Source organism: Myotis davidii, unplaced genomic scaffold (assembly GCF_000327345.1).
Source record: "Myotis davidii unplaced genomic scaffold, ASM32734v1 scaffold64, whole genome shotgun sequence".
Taxonomy (NCBI): domain Eukaryota; kingdom Metazoa; phylum Chordata; class Mammalia; order Chiroptera; family Vespertilionidae; genus Myotis; species Myotis davidii.
The window spans coordinates 813,292-831,027 of NW_006296226.1; the positions used below are offsets into that span (position 1 = coordinate 813,292).

Genomic DNA, 17,736 nt, shown 5'->3' on the forward strand with positions numbered 1-17,736 from the left:
CATTTGGGGCGGGGCCAGCGGGCCTACTGCCTGCGGCCCCTCGGCATAGCCAACCCGGCTTCCATCTGTCTATTGGGCTGTGCGGGACCCACTTGTGCACTGGGCCTCTAGCATAAAATAATGATGAAAATGGATTATAGTGAGACTTACAGGGAGACCCACGTAAAATGAGCAGATTTTGGTCTCTGAGACCTATTTTGGCTGCTCAAAGGTTTGTCCTTGTTTAATTTTTTATTAGAATGAATTGAGGAAATTAAGTAACTTGAAGTTGCTAGTAGATCAATTTGTGGGGGATGAGCAGGAACAAAAATGAGTGAAAGAAAGAATTGAGAGATAAAAATAATTTTGGGAGTGATTCATTTGTAGAACAAATAATTGTTGAGTGAGCTTTGACTGGAGGGACTGGACGAGTATAGGGACTTTTAGGACCTGGTTTGGGTCTTCTGGAAACCTAATTGACCTAGTCTTGGCTTAGGACTGTAAAAGGAAAGGCAAGAGGATTTGGTTCTGCCCCCTGTATGCATCCCACTGGGGATTGAGCCCACAACCCAGGCATATGCCCTGACCAGGAATCGAAACCATGACTTCCTGGTTCACAGGTCGATGCTCAACCACTGAGCCATGCTGGTCGTGCTGACAAAACACTATCCATTTTGAACCATTGCAAAAGTCTTTTTATTACAAAAGTAATGCATCTCCTCTTATAAAATATTCAAACAATATAGAAACAAAATGAAGAGGTGGGATGGGGAACCCATTGCTGAAAGAGCAGTCTTCATTGTGTGGAGTTCTATTTTAAATACATGATTTCCTGTAAAAAAAGAAAGGGATAAATTTAAGCTATATAATAAAGCATTTTGAGATATATAATAGACTGATATTTATACAAAATTCTTAAAAATCCTGAAGGTTGGTGGTGTGATGGATATTTAGAGGGAAATGGAGTGCACAAAGATTTTTAAAGCTCAGATCCATAGTCACTTAATTTTTTTGGTTTGCCATTACTTAACCCCATTGGGGGGGAACAGGTAGGTTAAAGAAAAGTTGATATTCTTCTGCAGTGCAGATCTTACTGTATCAATGAAAATGACAAGAAAGAATATGTGGTATACAGATTTAATCCTTCAGTCTGCTAACCCCTGCCACTCTGTGTTTTCAATAACTAGACAAAAAATAACAACGCAGCTGACATGAGACTTTAACTGTACAAGCTGAAATGTAATTATATTACTATATAAGTGCCTTAAAGCTGGGTATATACATTGAAAGTTTTTTGTTATTAATCCTCACCCGAGGATATTTTTTCCATTGATTTTTAGAGAGTGGAAGGGAGGGGGAGAGACAGAGAAACATTGATGTGAGAGAGACACATCGATTGGTTCCCTCCAACACACCCCCTGGACGAGGGGGGGGTGGGGGGGGGTGGGATTGAGCCTGCAACCGAGGACCTGCCCTGAGACCGGAATCGAACTGGGACCCTTCAGTCGGTGGGCCAGTGCTCAATGCCAAACCAGCTAGGGGCTACATTGAAAGTTTTTGATAAGAGAATTGTAAAGATATGGTAGTTTTAATTACTATAAACAGCGTAATGTGCTATACAGTAATCTGCAAATAACTACATTACTGTTATGTATCTGTATAATTTTTTTTAAGGTTTCTCTATAAGCTGACCCATTTTATTTTTTAAAATTTATTTTTATTGATTTGAGAGAGGAGGGAAGAGAGGGAGAGAGATAGAAACATCAATGATGAGAATCATTGATCAGCTGCCTCCTGCACGCCCCCTACTAGGGATCAAGCCCACAACCTGGGGTGTGCCCTTGGCTGGAATCAAACCCAGGACCCTTCAGTCTGCAGGCGGACACTCTATCCACTGAGCCAAACCAGTTAGGGCTAATGTGTTTGTTTTTTTTAATGTTATTGTTGAAAGTATTACATATGTTTTCCTTTTCTTCCATTGATCCCTTCTAGCCCGCTCCCACCCCAGGACTTCACCACCCTATTATCTGTGTTCATGCGTTAGGCATATATGCATACAAGTTCTTAGGTTGATCTCATCCCACCCACCGCCACCTTGCCTCTGAGATTGGACAGTCTAGTCCATGCTTCTATACAGTCCTATATAATAAAAGGCTAATATGCAAATCAACCGAACTACAGAACGACCAGTCACTCTGATGCACACTGACCACCAGGGGGCAGATGCTCAGTGCAGGAGCTGCCTCCTGGTGGTCAGTGTGCTCCCACAGGGGGAGCCCTGCTCAGCCAGAAGCTGGACTCACGGCTGGTGAGTGCAGCAGTAGTGGCGGGAGCCTCTCCTGCTTCCCAGCAGTTGGATGTCTCCCGAGGGTTCCCAGACTGTGAGAGGGCGCAGGCTCGGCTGAGGGACCCCGTGCCCCACACCCACCCCCGAGTGCACAAATTTCGTGCACTGGGCCTCTAGTCCTATATAATAAAAGTGTAGTGTGCAAATTGTCCCCTTGACCAGGAGTTGTCTGGGAGTTCAAACAGGGGTGGGGCCGGCTGGGGTCCGAAGCAGCAGGCAGCCGGGGGAGGGAGGGAGCACCTGACTAGCAGTCTTTAGGGACCCTACCAGTGTACAAATTTCGTGCACTGGGCCTCTAGTTGTTAACAAAACATTCAAACCTGTAAAGATTTTTGTGAGTTTATTTGAGCCAAACTCAACAATTGCCAGAAAGCAGAATCTCAACGGATTGGGATAAATGCTCTAGAGCAGTGGTTCTCAACCTTCCTAGGCAACCCCTGTGAAAGGGTCGTTCGACCCCCAAAGGGATCGCGACCCACAGGTTGAGAACCGCTGCTCTAGAGAATGGCGGTTTTTCACCTATTTTATACATTACAATCAAAGGAGGAGATGTAAGTGGGTTACATGAAATCTATTTGTGATAAATTAGAGAGGCAGAAGAAAGCAGGGGAAATCTCTGGGATTTGGATAAAAAGTAAAATGATAACAATAATGAAGGAATTTGTGGATCTGTCCTCACACCCAGGGCATTTGGTTGTGTCCTGAGTCCAGAAAAAGGGAAGTTACAAGTTACCCTGACATTTCAAGGATATGCTATCATAGATCCAAAAAGAGAATAGGCTCAGTTAAGGTAAAGATTGACCTTATCAGGGGAGATAGTGGCCTAGGACAGTGGTTCTCAACCTGTGGGTCGCGTCCCCTTTAGCAGTCGAATGACCCTTTCACAGGGGTCGCCTAAGACCATCCTGCATATCAGATATTTACATTATGATTCATAACAGTAGCAACATTACAGTTATGAAGTAGCAACGAAAATAATTTTATGGATGGGTCACAACATGAGGAACTGTATTTAAAGGGCCAGAAGGTTGAGAACCACTGGCCTAGGACATGACTACCCACCATAACTGCTTTTAAAGTTTTAATTTCAGACCATCTTTGTGGTTACTTTAGGTCTTAAGAGTTTGCAAGACTGTCATGCAGGCCTTCCCTGAGCTTGTCAGGTTAGCATTTGGCCCCTTTCGTCTACATAATGTTGATTATGCTCTTGCTCTAGTACTTGTCCTGTATGTTGTGTTTGCTAGCCATTTTTTATTAGTGACTTTTTCCTATTGTGGTTTATTGTATTTTAATACAGTTGTGATGGAGATAGTGCCTTATGGTAAATGTTTCTTAGATTATTAAAACATCAAGTAGTAAGTATATTAAAATCTAAATTGCAGAGATCAAACTAAGGTTTCTTGGCATATTGGTAAAACAAAATATGGAGAGGACCTGGGAAATCTGGTATGGTTTCTGCCAGACTTCTGCTCATTCTATACCTGGCACACAGTAAGCATTTTATAAAGATCTTTTGAATGATTCGATGCATTCTTTTGGTGAACTATCAAGTCAGTGATCCCTCATGTTTGCTTGTTAATTCATTTATTTACTATTTGTTGAGTACTTATTAAATGTCACGGCCTGCTGTCATGGTGCATACATTACAGTGGAATAAATCAGTCAAAAATTTTTAAAACCAGATAATGGTTATGTAGAGAATTGAAATAGGGTGAGGTAATGCGTTAGTGCATGTCAGGGTGGCTACTTTTAAATTGGTCACAAAAAGCCTTTTTGAATAGGTGACATTTAAACTGAGATCTGAGTAGTAATAAGCACTCAGATGGGGAGAGTATTTTCTATAGGTAAAGATCCTTAAGCCCTGGCAGGGAACTTAGTTGGTAAGAGCATCATCCCTATATGCTAAGGTTGTGGGTTTGATCCCCAGTCAGGGCACAAATTAGAAGCAACCAATGGCCCAGCCATTGTGGCTCAATGGGTTGCGAGTAGTCCCATGCACCAAGAGGTCACTGGTTTGATTCCGTCAGGACACATGCCTGGGTTTTGGGCTCAATTCCCAGGAGATAGTCGATCCATGTTTCTCTCTGTCTCTGTCTCTGTCTCTCTCTGTCCCTCCCTCCTTTCTTCCTCCTCCTCCTCCTCCTCTTCCTCCTCCTCCTTCTTCCCAATCTCTCTAAAAATCAATGGAAAAATATCCACAGGTGAGGATGAACAAAAATAAAAAAGAAAATTAAAAAATAAATAAATTCAAAAAAAAACCTTTAAAACATAAATTTAGGAAAAAGAGAATGGTTTTTTGGTGTGTGTGTGTGTGTGTTTAAGACCTTTAAAAGAGTGTATTTAGGGAACCAAAAAGCCTGTATTGCTGATCTGGTTGGGGTGGGCAGAGAGATTAGGGATTGGATGGAGGGTTAGGTTAGGGGCCAGAATCTGTAGGGCTCTCTAATCATCTGGGGGTTTTCAAGGTGGAATAGGAAACCTTTGGGGAATTTGAACAGGTGGAAATAATTTCTTGTATGATTTTAAAGAGTTACTTGGACTGCTATATGGAGAATAGATAGAATGAGCAGGAGTGAAAGCAGGGAGACCAGTTAGGAGGCTTGCACAGTTGTCTTAAGCAGTGGATTCTTTGGCCAAGGAAGTAGAAGTGGATGGATTTGAGATAGCTTGGGAGTGTAGAGTTGAGACTTTTTTGATAGGTTGGCATGGGAAAAATTAAGAAATCAAAGATTAAACCTAGATTTTGGTTGTATAAATTATGTGAATACTTAAATTCTTTTCCTGTGAAGGGCTGGGAGAGGAACAGGTTTGGGAGTTGGGATGGGGCCACAAGACTTAGTTTAAGATGCCTATTAAACATTTAAGTGGGGATAAGGAGATTTGGTATGAATCTCGATTCCAGAGAGAAGTTTGGGCTGGAGATAGATACTGACAGACAGCATAGATGGTTGACTTCAGTCCATGGGACTAGATGAGGAATCACCCAGTATTTTTTAATGCCTAGTCCTTTTTGAGTCTTAATGCCTAAAGTATTCATTGTATAAATTTAACTAACATCTATGCTATTGGAATTGAGGAACCTTGATGAGAGTATTGCTGGGTAATAGGATAGGGCCATGGCTTAACCCTGTGATACTCTAACATGTGAAGATTGAATAGTGATGAGGTCAATCAAAGAATAAATCTTTAAGGTAGGAAGAATCCAAGAAAAAATGTTTCAAGAAAGAGGAAAAGGTCAAATGTGTCTAATAATTGAGAAATCAAAAGTGAGATTTAAAACGACATGACATTTGGTTTTGGCAACTTGGGGATCATCGTTGACCATGATGAGTAGTCTCCATGGAGTGGTGGGACCAGAGTTAGATTTGGGTGGATTGAGGAATGAATGCTTGGGAGATGAGGAAGTGGAGATAGTACCTATGGACATATATTGGTAATTATCCTTGACATTCCCCCTTTTCTTGGTAGAGCTGTTTTTATCAGTGGGTTAAAAACATGAAAATGATTACAATATGCTGAGCTTCACAGCTTGCGGTAGGCGTTATTTTAAAAAGAAATCCATACGAGAATAATGAAAAATATGTAGTGTATGTTTTAAAAGGAAGAAATCACACCTAGCATGATTAGTAACTTGCCTGGGGTCACATAGTCAATGACCTTGGTATGTAGTTTCAATACGAATGAGAGATGGTCCTTGGCCTTCTATTCCTTAAATTCTCATCCAGTGATCTTTCCTTCCACTCTACTTCAATCCCATTGATTAGCAACTATCACTTACCATTATTGTTGGCTGTAGCTCTTTTCCCACTTCCAGTATCTGGTTTTTGTATCTCACTTTACCTTCTCTCTGATTCCAGTTCTAGTGAGACCTGTAATCCATCTTATCCATATTTCTTTTCACTCCTTCCATCATGTTACTGCTTCCACTCATGCCCAGCCACAAACAGGCTGGTGATTAAAATCATCAACATGCAAGGGTCAGCATAGCATCTCTCTTGAGCCAAGCTGCCAGAGTTTTGGTCCTGGCTGTAGCATTTGCTATGTGCCCTTGGGCAAGTTACTCAATTAATGTGCCTGTTTCCATATTGTAAAATGAGAGCACTGCCACTGGAAGTACTAACTTCATAGGGTTGTTTTGAAGGTTATATGAGTTTGAGGTAATATACATCAAGTGCTTAGAACTGTGACAGTGCTTGGCAATATGATCCCACTCACACTCCATTGTTCTTGCTTGTAAAACTCCAAGTGTGATTAAATTCAGCCCTATGTCTGTGCTTGCATCTGTGCAGCTGGAAGATGAACACATAGCCACATTGTCTTGTCTTACTTAAATTCATCAACATTGGCCTTTGTAACTTGCTCCTTGAGCCCATGCAGCTCAGCTGGGTCACTTCTACCTCTATGACTTTCTAAATAAACTTTCTCTTGTAGCCAAGTCTTGGTTCTGAATTCTTTCTTAGCCAAAACTCAAGTACCAAGGTTGTTGAACAGATGTCCGGTTTGTCTCCACCGCTCTAACACCTCATGCCGTTTTCACAGCCAGCAGCTATCTCTGGATGGTGGAAATAGGGATAAATTTTATTTTCTTCTTTTGACTTTTCTGTGCTCTCCAGATTTTCTTCATTAAAGATACTACTTCTCAACCTAGAAAAAGATAAAAATAAATTCATAAATGTCAGCCTTAACTAGGCCCTATGTATTGCCTGATAGGCACACATTTCCCCATTGCATTCAACTCTTCCACTGCCCTAGGCAGATTTCATATCTTCTCTCCTTATTTTCAGCTGATGACCCCAGATTTTATATTTTATTGAGAATATAGAAACAATTGAGACAACTTTTACAAGGGCCTGCCAGAGCTACCTACCTGTTAGCTTCTTTTATAGTGGCCTAGTGGCCCGGTGCACATTCTCTGCCTGCATAAAAACTTTAAAAGTTACGGTATCATTTCTACTTAGTCTTCAAACTCTGTACATCTTTTGATCTTGTTGAAATATATTTTTATAATAGAATAGATTAAATTGGCATGACTAGGTTGGCTTAGGACCCTAAATACCTGGATATTATATTTAAAGTAGGATTTTGGGACCACAGGCATACCTCTTAAATTCTTGACCCTACTTTAAGAATTAATTGCCTTTGAGGGGCAAAAAGAATTAATTCCTTTGTTTGCTGTCTCTTTGCGCATTATTAATATTGTAGTCTCAGTTACTGTTTCATTTTTTAAAAATCACTTTTCCTGTACTATATTTTTTCATTCCTTGGGTCCCGTGGAGAGATTTTTCCACTTGCACTGAAACCAACTAACATATTTATAATCAATTCTATTCTCAGAATTAGCAGGAACCAACTTTGGGAGAGAGATTCAGGAAACATTTTGGCAATTAACCATTAGTAAATTGGTTAATTTAGTTGCTCTTATTTTTTTTAATTTGCTAAGCTATATAATACTAGAACTACTGCCTCAGACTTTACTTTTATAATGGAATCTGCTCCCCAAATTGCAGTATATTCTTGTGTGATACTAGTAAGCAATAGTTGAGGGAGTGCAATGAGGTGGAGTTCTTTTCTTTTAAGCTCTAAGTTTTCTCTTAGATTACTAAAATAATTCAGGCTTTTATAGTAAGTAAAGTATATAAAGTAAAAAGTGATAGGCTTTGTGCCACTGGTCTAAGAAACCACTAGACTCTGTATGCTACTAGTCATATTTTTATACCTACATGTAATATATAAACACAGCTACACTATATTTAAAGAAAACAAATTGCTTGGCAACTAGCTTTTGTCTTTTAAAGATAATTGCAGATTTTTCATTCACTCATTCATATGTACATGCATTCATTGAATGCCTTACATTTATAGTCATCATTCTTGTATTGCTTAGTATTCAGATGAATGCATGTGCAATAGTATATTTTATCATTTCACAATTGGTGGATATTTGGGTTATTTTCAGTATTACCTACAGAAATGTAGTGCCATATTTTGTTCATATATCTTTGAAATACTTGTGTGAGCATCTCTAGCATTGATTTCTAGGTAGGGAATTATTGGATCAAAGGCTTGCATATAGCCTCAAAAATGCCTGTAGCAGTATTCAATGGTATTTGTTTACAAATACCAACTTCCACATGAGTAACTAGCTGGGATTCAAATAGAGATGTACCACAGGTTAAATGAGTTAAATATTGTGAAGCTCTTTGTATACCGCTTGGCATATGGTAAGCACATAGCACCTATGACCTGTTAGTCATTTAGCTGGGATGTTTTGGGGCAGCTTGCATAACTTTTTCCTGTGTACAGTTTTAACAGTAATAAAGAAAATAATATTGAGGAAGCTGAGTTATTATAAATATTTAATTGTTGACCTAATCAGTAAGCAGTAGTCTTAGAAGTCTTATGCAAAACTATGTAAGAAGACAGACATGCAAAACGTCATACTACTATAAGACATTTTGATATCTGAAACATAAAATTTAAATTTGTTCAATGAAAATGACTACTTTGAATGGTTGTTGGCCTGAACTAGGGTAGTACCATGGGATGCAATGTAGTGTTCACATTGGAAAATAGTTATATGGTAAGTTGGAACCACTGGGTAAATTATTTAATGTGAGGAATATGGAAGAAGCAAGAGAAAACTACCTCACAAGAGAATGGGATAAAAAAGACAGCCTATCAGCTTTTGCACTAGCACTTCTTAATAGACTACAGGCATAACTCGGAGATACTGCTGATTCGGTTCCAGACCACCACAATAAAGTGAGTTGTAATATTTGAGCGGGGGTGCGGGGGCATCTTGCCTTCTTCAGTTCATTAAAAAATGCAACATCTATGAAGCACAATAAAGTAAAAGCACATGGAAATGGTGTATACCTGTATTATAATTGTCTCCCTCTTGGGTGAGGGGGCGGGAAGCCATGTCAGCTATGTTTAATATTAGATATCAAGTATGCTTTTCTTTCAGAGTGCACAATTTCATAAGAGAAGTATGTGGCTAGGAAAAAAAAGTTTGATTTCTTGAGTGTTAACCATGTTTTGTTTCTAGTTGTGTTAGTGATAAACTCCCATTCTTTAGGAGGGGATAAGTAGCAAAATGAAAGTTTAGTCCCTGCTTGCTTATTACCCTTTGATAAAGTAGCCCTGGTTATTTACTGGGAATGTGGAGCTCGGTTTTCGATCCATCCATTGAGATGACTTACTGGAAGAGGAGCATTGACACAGGCTCAACACAGTTACAGGAGTCATAACTGCATACGTTGCTGGCCATAACCTTCCCAAGAGAAACCATGTGCACAGTTGCTACCTACCCCTTTGCAACATCTAGAAAGAAGACTTTTATAAGCGGTTCCAAAGTGTGCTCAATTTTATTGGGTTAGGGAAGACTTAGGCAAGATACAGCTAACCTCTGGATGGTTGTTAAAACTAGGAGTAGATGGGATAGATTATCCTGGAATAAGAGAAAAGGCAGCCTTAAAGGGCTGGCTAAGGAAGAGGATTTCACAAAGGAGTAAATAAATAGGAGGAAAACCAGAAGAGTATGGTGCTGTGGAAGCCAAAGGAAGACAGTGTGAAAGAAGATGGTTAATGTCAAATGTGACAGAAGGTCAAGTAAAATAGGGAAGGACTAAGAAATGTCTGATTATGATTGCTGAAACCAGTGATACTGGTAAGTGCAGTCTAAACGGAATTGTGGGAGTAGGCACTACTAGAGAAAATAAGCAACAAAATGAGAACAAAGTTCATGCATCTGTTTATCAGCACTGTATTGCACAGGAGAAATAGGTGTGGAGTTACCATAAGTGAAGACAATGCATGTAGTTAAATTTTTGAAACATGCTTGAGACTAAGGGAAGGAGAGTGTAGCTAACAGAGACAAGGGGTTGTGAATTTATTGTTTGCTTGTTTTGTTTTTAAGATGATAGAGATTTGGGTCTGTTTAAATGTGAATGGAGACCTACCCGGTTTGGCTCAGCGGTTTGGCTCAGCGGATAGAGCGTTGGCCTGCGGACTGAAGGGTCCCGGGTTCAATTCTGGTAAAGGGCACATGCATGGATTCTTCCCACATCCCCTGTGGGGGCGTGCAGGAGGCAGCCAATCCATGATTCTCTCTCATCATGGAGTTTCTATCTCTACCTCTCCCTATCTGAAATCAGTAAAAAATGTATTAAAAAATAAATAAATGTGAATGGAAATGAATGGCTTTGATGGAGAAGTTGAAAATCAAGGTGGGGGAGGGTAGGAAACATAATGACTTTAGCAAGGTACTGGGGAACATAGGAAGAAGAACCCGGGACCGCTAGGTGGGAAGGAGATTAGAGATGCAAAAAAAGAAGTGTCATTGGTGCCAGAAAGTTGAGGGTGAGTTCCTCTGATATCTCTATGTTTTGAATGAAGTAGAAGATGCTCATGGGGTGGGTTGTGTTGGGAATCAGATTTAGAGGAGACTACAGCTTTGAAATACCTCTTGGAGAATGGAAGAGAGGGCTAACTAGGAGAATAGAAGGAGGGAGGATATCGTTCATTTTCACCAGTGGCATTTAGAAGACTGGATAGAAATGTGGATTGGCAGTCAGGTAGTTAATGGTAAGATTTGTTACCTAAGTGAGAGAGAGGAGACTGACACCACAGAGTGGTTGAAATAATTTTATGTTGAGTACTGATGATTTTTTTTTAAATATATTTTATTGATTTTTTGCAGAGAGAAAGGGAGAGAGATAGAGAGTTAGAAACATCGATGAGAGAGAAACATCGACCAGCTGCCTCCTGCACATCCCCTACTGGGGATGTGCCTGCAACCCAGGTACATGCCCTTGACCGGAATCGAACCTGGGACCTTTCAGTCCGCAGGCCGACGCTCTATCCACTGAGCTAAACCGGTTTCAGCAGAGTACTGATGATTTAATTGTGTCAATCCAAATATGAAATGTTGCCTTGCAGGAGCAGCAGAAAGACAAGAAAGTGTGTGTGTGATGGAGAAGAAAGTGATAGAAGCAGTGGCATTGTTGTCTAAGCTGAGTAGAGCTAACAGTAAAGATAAAAATGGAAGTAGACGATCTAGGGACCAAAGTCCTAATGAGGTACAAGACCAGGTGTAGTGAACAGTTCTGAGAGAGCTAATAGGAATATGGCATTGGTACTTAAAATTTCAAAAATGGAAAAGTTTGGGGATAACAAGATTCAGCCTGTGTCCTGTGACTACTAGGCGACTTAAGTGGATTAAAGTAAAGATCATTGTGTTGAGGTTAAGGAACAATGGCAGAATTTTGGAAACGTCAGTGAACCCGGTTCCAAAGTCATAGTTTAATTATTTTCTTTGATGCATTACCTAAAGTGATATTGCTGGGTCAAATCCCCCCGCCCCACCCCCCCCCATAAAAAGAGTTGAGGCATTTTGGCATATTGCCCTTTATCATTTGATACTCTCATTCTGAGAATGTATCTCTTCACACTTAATACCAAGAATTGTTCAATAGGTCTGACATTAAAATCCATGTTTTTGTCACAGCTTGTGTTGCACATCGGTTGAGCCTTGACCCAGGAACCAAGAGGTCACTGGTTTGATTCCCAGTCAGGGCACATGCCCAGGTTCATATATTAAAAAGAAAAGGAAGAAAGATACGCTTTTGGCTGCTCTGTAGGTGCTGGACTTGCTGGTACCACAGATGAAGCTACTGTGCTGCAACTGTGATATCAAGGCAAAGAGTTACTAATATATCCCCCCCCTCAAAAAAAATATATATATATATTCCCCAAAAATGTATATACACACTTTGAATAATTATAAAGGCAGTGTTTATTAAAATACATTACATTTTCAAAATTGAGCTATAAGCTTGTTAAAGTGTGTCTACATTTTTGGGGGACACCTGATACATGCTTTGGTTAGGAAAGACATTGAACTTTTTTTATTTTTTTACTGTAATTGTGATTTGCCTGCCCCTGTCATTTGTTTATTTTTCTGTTGGCACAAGAACCTTTTTCTACCATTTCACTTTTCTTAATTAATTTCTTTGACTTGCATTTTTCCTTTTAGTATTTATCTTATTCTATTTGAATTGTGTGCTTAGCTTATTAATTTTCCTTCTTTGTTTAATAATAAACACTTTTAAGTGTTAGTCTGATTACCTTCTTAGCCAAATCATATAGGTATTGATGTGTATAGAGTTTTCATTGTTATCTTCTTAATATTCTTTAATCACAATTTTTATTTCTTTGCAGCAAATGTCACTTATTAGTAAATGGTTGAAATTGTTTTGTTGTCTTTGTCCTGCTTTATTTGCAAGGTTTGTTTTTTTTCCCCCTCTTTTTTTAATTAAGCAAAGCTAGAGAGTGGTCATTACTTATTTAGGCTTTTGGAAACAGTGAAATAGTTTTTATGGACTAAACTGTTAAAAGAGCCCAACATTGTCGCTCAGTGGTTGAGTATAAACCTATGATCCAGGAGGTCATGGTTTGATCCAGGTCAGGGCACATGTCCCTGGTTGCCAGCACAATCCCCAGCAGGAGGTAGCCAATTACAGATTCTCTGTCATCATTGATGTTTCTATCTCGAGATCTCTCCCTCTCCTTTCCTCTCTGAAATCAACAAAAATATTTTTTTAAAAAAACAAATTGTTAAAAAATATATTCTATATGGGTCCTAGAAATGAAAATATAGTTTTTATTGGGTAGAAAATATATATCTCCTTTAAATCTTAGTTGCCTACTCATCCTGACTTGTCAAAGAATGAGATTCCTGCTTATTTCTTTTATTTTTTGTTTCATACATTTATTTTTTATTTTTTTCTAAACATTTTTATGCTACATTAATTTACCCATTCAGCAAGTAATAACTGAGCACCTACTATGTGCTTAACCACTGTGTACTACTGTTCTGAGTACTGGAGTCACTCATAGTAACATGTGTGGTCTGTAATTCATGATTTTCACCAGGCAGTTATAGTTGCAAATGTTGCATCACTTCTTTCTTTCTAGAAAAAAGTGTGGAAACAAATATGTGTTATTTAACTTAATCGGTCTTTCGATAAAATATTGTAAAGGTATGATCATTAAGTTTTTTGAAGGATTAATGTATATCAAATTTTTTTCTTGCATCACTTATTCAGATTCTGGGTTGTCATTTGTTGTTTAGACTTTCCAAAACAAAAATCTTTATTTTTACTACAGGTGAAAGCACTGAAAGAGAAGATTGAATCTGAAAAGGGGAAAGATGCCTTTCCTGTAGCTGGTCAGAAGTTAATTTATGCAGGTATGGATTGAACATTGAAATTAATGTGCTATTTTCTTCCTCCTGTGACATTCTTTTAATTTTAGAAAAGAAATTGCACTACTAGCCTTATAGTAACCAGGAAAATGTATTTTAAAAATAGACTTGATATTTGACTTTTGTGGAGAAAATGCTTTTCCTTATTCTTCAAACTTAGCATAACATCATCATTGTAGATTTCAGTAAGGTAGGTCTTAGATGCCCATGGATTCTTATCTCTTTCTAGATAGGGATTTCGTAGTATTTTCTTAACTGAGATAGTTTAAAAAAAACACAAACTTCAAAATTAGGAAACAGCATCCTAAAGAGGCAGGTTGTTGATGGCAGACATAAAACTATAATTTCTGGTTCCTAGTCTTGGTCTGTTTTCTCAGTTCCATAGAGTAGAGAGATTATTCTTTTTAGTTTTAGTATCTGTAGCCTTTTATTGAAGAACTTTTTAAAAACGGAAAACAAGTTCAAGGAAAAGGAAACCTGAAGGAATCTTGACCTAACATTTGACCTTTAGCATTACTGAAGTCTTTTTGATTTTTTACAGAGAAGGGAGAGGGAGTTAGAAACATCGATGAGAGAGATCGATCAGCTGCTTCCTGCACGCCCCCCACTGGGGATGTGCCCACAACCAGGGTACATGCCCTTGACTGGAATCAAACCCGGGACCCTTGAGTCCACAGGCCGACGCTCTATCCACTGAGCCAAACCAGTTCGGCTCTTTTTTTTTTAAGTATTTAATATGTCTTCTTTTTCCCCCGATTGACTCCCCGCCCCCACCACTCTTGCCCATCGAAGTCTTATGTACTTCTTTGTGTCTTACCCAGCTCTATATCATCTTGTCATTTTTGTATACTAAATCATTTTATGAAGTACTTTATATATATGTACACGTGTGTGTGTGTGTGTGTGTGTGTGTATTGATTTCAGAGAGGAAGGGAGAGAGATAGAAACATCGATGATGAGAGAGAATCATTGATTGGCTGCCTCCTACATGTCCCGACCGGTAAATGAGCCCGCAACTTGGGCATGTGCCCTTGACTGGAATTGAACTCCGTCCCTTCAGTCCGCAGGTTGATGCTCTGTCCATTGAGCCAAACCGGTGAGAGCAGAAGTATTTTTTATTATGAGTATTACTTTTATAGCATTGGAACATTTCTGTCTTGCCAGGCATCTAGTATTTGTGGGATCAGGAAGTTTGTTCCTTTCTCCTTTCTCCTTCCTCCAGGAAGAAGGATTATAAGTTGTTCCCCAGGAGGAATCCTTGTGCAATCTGAATATTAAATTTTGCTTGTCTTTATAATTTTTTTTTAAGAATTGCTTGGGATATCTATATATTATATATGTGTTTGATATCTTTTAGTCAAATGCTTATGCCTTCTTAACTGTGTTTAATTGTGTTTCCATTTATATTTATCCTCATCTTGGTTGATTAGTTAATTTTTTTCTTTTGGGAAAGTACTTTAATTGATAGAATTGATGTTGATGATTGTTTTAACTTCAGGTATATCTATGACAAAGGTTACTGTGCCTTAAATAATATATATTTTTTTAATATACCAGGTAAAATCCTCAATGATGATACTGCTCTAAAAGAATATAAAATTGATGAGAAAAACTTTGTGGTGGTTATGGTGACAAAAGTAAGTTTAAGCCTTATTCTTTATATCTTCGTGTATCTGAGTTTTTAAATAATGATGATGCCAAGGGCAGCTATTATATCTTTGAGTGAATACAGTTATGCACATCCATAGTAGTGTGCACTTAACTCTGTTTGTTTTTTTTTTAACTTTATTATTATTTTAGAGAGAGTGGAAGGGAGGGAGGAGGGGGGTTAGAGAAAAACATCAATATGGGAGAGGAGCATTGAACGGTGCCTCCTGTACATGCCCTAGTTGAGGATTAAACCCACAACCTTTTTTTTTTAAATATATTTTTATTGATTTCAGAGAGGAAGTGAGAGGGAGAGAGAGATAGACACATCAATGATGAGAGAGAATTATTGATTGGTTGCCTCCTGCACACCTCCTACTGGGGATTGAGCCCACAACCCAGGCATATGCCCTTGACTGGAATCAAACCCGGGACCCTTCATTCCCCAGGCTGACGCTCTATCCACTGAGCCAAACCAGCTAGGGCAGAATCCACAACCTTTTTGGTGTATGAGATAACGCTCCAACCAACTAGGTCATCCAGCCAGGCCTAAATATGGGTTTTAAAGTCACAAAATAATTGATATATACACTAGGAAATAGAGTTCAACAACTAAAATTTGACTAAATACTTTTGTACTAAGTAACAGTTTATATGAATTGGACTTGAAAATTTTTTAAACCATTAAGAACCATATTAATTTTGCAGTGTTCAAGTACTTATTCATTAAATGTTAAACTTTAAATACAAAGAAAGAAATCACATGAGGAAACTTTGTCTCATCTAGTGTTTAAAAAAGTATGATAAAATATACATAGCCCAAAATTTACCAATTTAACCATTTTTAAGTATATGGTCCAGTATCATTAAGTACTTTCACGTTGTGCAACCATCACCACCATCAGTTTCCAGAACTTTTTTCATCTTCCCAAGCTGAAACTGTACTCATTAAATAGTAACTTTCTGTCCATACCTGCCCTCCACCTCTGCATACTTAATGTAAGTGGAATCATACAGTATTGTTCTTTTAGTGACTGACTTATTTCAGTTCGTTTTGTAGCTTTGCCGTCCTTTTTAGGGCTGAATAATATTCCATTATCTCACCTAGTTTTATCATCCATAGTCCATATGGAAATTGTGGTGGGAACACATTTGGATATGTATTTGTTATCAGTCTTATTACCGTTAGTATTATAGTAACCTTGACTATTAGAATATAATTAAGGATTAGCAGGATAGGTTCAGAATACGTGCATGCATTTGAAAAATAGCTGCTTGGAGCCTAGCCTGTTCTTATCTATAATTAGAGGCCCGGTGCACGAAAATTCATGCACTCGGCAGGGTCCCTCAACCCAGCCTGCACCCTCTCACAATCCGGGATCCCTCAGATAGAGTCTGTAGGCCTGGCCTGAGATCAGGGCCTATTGGGGCTTTCCTTCCCCAGGCTGCAGACAGCTGGCCCCATCCACACCCCCGCCGCTGCCATTGCTTGCCATCTGTGCACTGCTGCCCCCGCTTCCCTGCCACCCTTGGCCTCCCTCTGTAGGCGACAAAATGGGGTGCGATGGCTTGGCTGGCCTGGACCTCCCTCTTTCTTTGCTGGGGGTCAGGGCTAGCCCTGCGAGGGCCTGTCTGCCTACCTGATTACCCCTAACTGCTCGCCCGCCTACCTGATCACCCCTAACCACCATGTCTGCCTGCCTGATTGCCCCTAACCACTTGCTTGGGGATGTGGCCAGCCTGCAAAGGGCCGTGGTGGTCTGATCTCTGGTCGTTTCAGTCATGACGCCTCTGGCTTTTTATTATCTACTAGAGGCCCGGTGCATGAAATTGCTCAGCCCAGCCTGCCCCTCTCACAGTCTGGGAGCCCTCAGTGGATGTCCTACGTGTCCGTGTCCGTCCCCACTGGGAGTCTGCACCTATCCACATTGGAGGCTCAGAGCAGGAACTGTGTGTGTGTGTGTGTGTCTGCTGGGGGCCTGCCCCCAGCCACACCATGGAGGCTTGGAGCAGGAGCTCCTCTGTGTTGATCTCTCAGGCTCCTGGCCTCCACTGCATGTTGTACTCTCCCTTGAGCTATGGCCAGGATGGGGTTGCTGCTTGCAAGCCGGGCTTTCCTGCTCCTGGATTGCCATGGCGACCGGGGAGCAGGCCCAGCTGGGGGCTGCCCACAGGCCCGGCTTTCCCACTCCCAGGCCTCCGTGGCAACCGGGGAGCAGGCCCAGCTTGGAGCTGCCTGCAGTCCGGGCTTGCTCTCCTGCTCCCAGATCCCCATGGTGACTGGGGAGCAGGCCCAGCTGGGGGCTGCCTACAGGCCACACTTTTCTACTTACCGATGGCTGGATCACCACAGCAACCCAGGGCCCAGCAGCACTTTCCTGCTCTCCAATAGTCATAGGGTCCCGGCTGGGGGTGGGGCTTAGCAGTGTGGGACTTAGGCGGCACGGGGATCCTGGCTGGGGGCTCAGGTGGCACACAGGAGTCCTGGCTGGGGGCG

General features: G+C 40.3%; 1 protein-coding gene across 1 annotated transcript in view; it reads left to right on the top strand.

Annotated features, from left to right (window-relative positions):
• RAD23B (RAD23 homolog B, nucleotide excision repair protein) overlaps nt 1–17,736 on the top strand; it is a 44,029-nt gene that overhangs the window by 2,956 nt on the left and 23,337 nt on the right. The window contains exons 2-3 of the mRNA XM_006771136.2: nt 13,492–13,577; nt 15,150–15,229. Of these exons, the coding sequence (XP_006771199.1) occupies nt 13,492–13,577; nt 15,150–15,229 (166 nt within the window). The remainder of the gene's footprint in view (nt 1–13,491; nt 13,578–15,149; nt 15,230–17,736) is intronic.